This window comes from Brassica oleracea, chromosome C7 (genome assembly GCF_000695525.1).
Source record: "Brassica oleracea var. oleracea cultivar TO1000 chromosome C7, BOL, whole genome shotgun sequence".
Lineage (NCBI taxonomy): Eukaryota > Viridiplantae > Streptophyta > Magnoliopsida > Brassicales > Brassicaceae > Brassica > Brassica oleracea.
In genome coordinates, this window is record NC_027754.1 from 16,008,438 (window position 1) to 16,013,071 (window position 4,634).

General features: G+C 38.5%; 2 protein-coding genes across 3 annotated transcripts in view; both read left to right on the forward strand.

Moving 5' to 3' along the window:
- LOC106302697 overlaps positions 1-2,777 on the forward strand; it is a 12,807-nt gene extending 10,030 nt beyond the window's left edge. The window contains exon 4 of the mRNA XM_013739155.1: positions 2,667-2,777. Within this exon, the coding sequence (XP_013594609.1) occupies positions 2,667-2,777 (111 nt within the window). The remainder of the gene's footprint in view (positions 1-2,666) is intronic.
- Positions 2,003-3,936, forward strand: LOC106301492. 2 transcript variants are annotated; one of them, XM_013737900.1, is made up of 2 exons: positions 2,003-2,270; positions 2,667-3,936. In XM_013737900.1, the coding sequence occupies exon 2, from the start codon at positions 3,265-3,267 to the stop codon at positions 3,904-3,906; it is 642 nt and encodes a 213-aa protein (XP_013593354.1). In that variant the 5' UTR covers positions 2,003-2,270; positions 2,667-3,264; the 3' UTR covers positions 3,907-3,936. The 2 variants fall into 2 exon arrangements, with proteins under 2 accessions (XP_013593354.1, XP_013593355.1); XM_013737901.1 differs by having other exon boundaries at positions 2,004-2,146.
- The last annotated feature ends 698 nt before the right edge of the window (positions 3,937-4,634 follow it).

Genomic DNA, 4,634 nt, shown 5'->3' on the forward strand with positions numbered 1-4,634 from the left:
GTTTTGGCCTGAGGAAGCCTTGTCCGCGTGTGCAGCTCGATTGCCCGGAGTCTCGAAATCAAGTCTTCTACCGCTGCGGGCTCTTGTGGTCCCGCGCGGAGCTTTGCTCCTGGCCTTCGCCGTTAAGGTTTCCACCTATTTTGCGAGAGAGGCCACGAGTTTTCCTTGTTCGTCCGATTTTTTTCTGAGCGCAGGCGAACATTTCCTTCATCTGGTCTTGTATCGCGGTGTCGGCAGTGACCGTTGATACGTTTCTAGCTGGAGTTTCTAGGCTACAAGAGCTGTCAGTACGTTCGCTAGTCTAGCGACCTAAATCTAAACTAGTTGAGTCGCAGCCCGATTAGTAAAAACGGAAAAAGATGCCTAAATTGCTCTAAGTGCTAAGTTGCTCTGATGTGCTCTTATCTTCTGCTCACGCTCTCCTTATATAGTCGCTCTAGGTCGGTGGCCCATCCTTCGCCTTCGGGCCCAAGTCTATCTCTTTTGGGAATATTCCATTTTTCGTCGATCTTGGTAGTTATCCTCGAATCTTTACATTTATCTTTGGAAACTTAGCATTTATCGTATTTCTGCGAGTGAGGACAAACCGTAATAAATTTTATGGGCTAGAATCCCTTCTGAGAGCGTAGACGAGCCTCTAAACCAGTTTGGATCCTTGCGGACCGTTCTTAGGCCTTTCGGCGTTTATACGATTTCTCGGTTTTAGTCATAAAACTTCGAGAATAACTTTAATCAAAACGAAATGAGAAGTATATGCTCCTGAAGGTCGGATATCACAGCTATACGGAAGATACAAGAGTCGAAGTAAGTCGGACAGGCCGCGATCAGGTCGAGCTCGCCGGACGAGCCGACTCGCGTGATGGCCGAACTTGCCGGCGAGCACAACCACACGACGGTTCAGCTCGCCGGCGAGCTGACCGGCGCGATGGTTGAGCTCGCCGGGCGAGTGCAACCACACGGTTCAGCTCGCCGGTGAGCTGACTGGCGTGATGGTTGAGCTCGTGGGGTGAGTATAACCACACGTCGGTTCAGCTCGCTGGCGAGCTGACCGACGTGATGGTTGAGCTCGCCAGCGAGCTGACCCGCGTGATGGTTCAGCTCTCCGGCGAGTGGCTTTTGTGCGGGATTCGCTCGTTCGTCCACTTCCGATCTTTCTTTCAGTGAATGTTTTGCGAGAAATCCGTGAATAAGAAATAGTCATAGCCGTTGATTAGAAATAACCATTTTTGACCTCAACAGTTATGCTTAAGCAAATCCATATTTGGCTTGGGTATGTATTGAAGCGAGATGTGGGACTTGTTTTGGTTAACATAATAGTATTTTTTTATGTATTTTTAGATAATTTATGCAATAAAAAAAGTTAAATGTATATTCTGGATAATTTATAGACACAAAAGTAATATGATAAAAAGAAAATCCAACACTAATAATAAATAATAAAAATAAAATAAAAAACCTATTCACCTTAAGTTCTAAACCCTAAACATGCCCTAAACCCTAACTACATATTTCAAACCCTACATCTTAAATTCCATTTTATACATAAATCTTCAACTTTAAACATTTTAATTCAAACATTTGGATTATATATCATACAGAAATATTCAAGTTTAAAGATTATAATACAAACCCTACATATACATACCCCTAGCCATACTTATAACTCCAAACCCTATATCATATTCCAAACTCTATACAAAAAGTAGTAAATCATAACACTTTAAAATTATAACACTTATTTTATACTAAATTATGAAATTATACAAAGTATAAAATCTAAATAAAATATGTATATTCATAATATAACTTCAATCCCTAAAGTCCAAACCACATACTTCATAAGATGATAATTTGTACTGTTTTTTATGAGCCATTGATTGATTTTTAAATCAAAGGTCCAAAATCAATCTTCTATCTATTTTTCCCCCTTGTTTTCTATTGGTTTGGCGCGGATCATCCTCTGCACCGTTAGATCATAACGAACCAACGCTTGAGATTGTTTTTTTTTTCAATTATTTTCTGAGAACAAATCGCGTTGGAGAGAGATAGAGAGAGAGGGGTCAGAAAAAAAAAGAGAGAAAGGCGACTGGGTGCTGTGCTCGACGCCCTAGCAAACCTCGGCCTCCTTCTCTTCTTCTTCTTCCTCGTCGGCCTCCTTCTCTTCTTCTCTTATTATTTCTCTAAACTCTCTGATTTTTGGTTTATCTCTTCATATTCATGCTAAGAACTGATAGATCTGTGTTGTGGTTGTCGAAAGCTGATAGATTAAGGTTCTCTGATTTTGTTTTTGTGTTTAATCTGTTCTCACAAGTCTGATCGAAACTTCTCTTCTTCTTGAAAATTCTCTTTGATTTATACTTGTCTTTGGTTGAATTCGAAATTGATCTGAGAAGGGTGGGTTTGATTTTCGTTTTGATATGTTTCTGTTAAAGTGTAAGATTGAGCGCTTCTTTTCTATTGTTTCTGTTTCTGATTATCAACTTTTTTCTGATTATCAATCTGATTTATTAAGATTTGAATTTCTTTTTGAATCTGTCTCTGTTGGTGTTTTCTGTTCTGTCTGAGATTATGTAAGAATCAACGTCCATCTCTGTTTCTTTTGTTCTTGACTCTTAAACTGCAGAAACTTATATTCTTTGTTTGTGTGCTAATTGGAATGCTCAAAGGTTCGTGCTGTGTACAAGAAGTACTCAAAGATCGAGAACGGAGGTGTTGCTTTGGTTTCACCAACCAAGTCGCTATTGGGTTCTGCTGCTGCTGATTCGAAGAAGCCTTGAGTGATGGCAGAAGAAGGCGATGGACAGGGCTAGAGAAGAAAGAGACAGGAAGAAGCAGACAACGTAGAGTTTAGGTTTTTGGTTTATTAGGTTTGTGATAAGATACTAAGAGAACGTGGCCATCTCCATAAATTAATTGTTAAGATAGTTTAGTTTCCATATTGCATTTTATTTAGTGGGATTATGCTTCCTTAACTTAAGGGTGTGTATTGCTTCTTACCCACGTTTGTTTCACGTAGCAGTTAGTTTATTTCTTTAGTATTGTATTTAAGCATGAGTTGAGAAGAGAAGAAATATGAAAAGAAAATTGCAGTAAACTTGTCCTTGAGAACCCAAGTGTTCTTGTTCTTGTGTTCTTGTTTTGATCAACATTGATTGCCCTTGGCAAGGGACCTATCAATGGTATCAGAGCAGTTCTGTTCTTGTTGACGGCATTCCGACGAATCAACGTTCAGCAGGAACCAAACTATCCTTGGAGGCATAATCTATGGACCTCTACACCGAGATCTATGGAGCCCCTATCTTTGATGTCTATGACGATGAAGAGCCAAGCTATGATGTCTATGATGATGCGGTTCCGATTAATGGTGATGAAGACTCGCCGTTTCTAGGCTTTGAGTATTTTGAAAAAAATATTCAAGCCATGGATTCAAAGATTGTTGAAGACTCAAGCTTTGCTCCTTTACCGAACAAGGACTTATTCAAAGAATTCATTGATGTGTCCCATATTGAAGCCGTTATCACACGACTTTGGATCCAAAGCGTTGCGCACAAAACATATGGGCTCTCCATTACTGCTCCTACGCATCCAATCCAAAGCCATGAACTGCCGACCTCAAAACCAAAGATGCTCAACGAAGAACAACCAGTTCCTGGTAAACCACCACCGTTACGAGATAAGAAGTTCACACCGTCATGTGTATTCAGAAAAGGGGTTCTAGCTACAAGTCATTCACCTCCACTCCGCCACAATGCGATTCTTCTTATCAAACCTGAACGTGTCTTCCAAAGTCGGCTTGTGAGACAAGAAAGCGTTTGTTTTCTGGATGTTTTATTATGTGGAAATTATTTGCTCCTCAGAAAGCTACGTGGATTCAGAGAAGCTTCAATGTTTTGTGTCAAACCTTGAGGACAAGGTTGTTTGGAGGATGGGAGTATTGATAAGATACTAAGAGAACGTGGCCATCTCCATAAATTAATTGTTAAGATAGTTTAGTTTCCATATTGCATTTTATTTAGTGGGATTATGCTTCCTTAACTTAAGGGTGTGTATTGCTTCTTACCGACGTTTGTTTCACGTAGCAGTTAGTTTATTTCTTTAGTATTGTATTTAAGCATGAGTTGAGAAGAGAAGGAATATGAAAAGAAAATTGCAGTAAACTTGTCCTTGAGAACCCAAGTGTTCTTGTTCTTGTGTTCTTGTTTTGATCAACATTGATTGCCCTTGGCAAGGGACCTATCAGTTTGGTTCAATGTTTTTGGTTATCAAGTTTTGGTTAATTATGTGTTGGTTTAATTTTTTTGGTTAATGTATAAACTGATTTTATTTGTACACAAAATTTTAATAATAAATAAAATTTAATTTTTAAATTATAAAGAATTCTCTATTTAATTATAATCTGATTAATTTTTATTACAAAAATTCAAAATAAATATTACATTTAAAAAATAAAACCAATTTATTATTATAAATATTAACAATTGCATAGAAATTAATGCTATTATTGTACAATTAACTATAGCATAAACGGAATCCGCTATTAAAAGTGTTGGACTTATTATAACGGGCGCTGTCAGAGCGGACAAAGAATCGCTATTATTTAGGATTCATTGCGTTTGTCGTCCGCTATTACTACC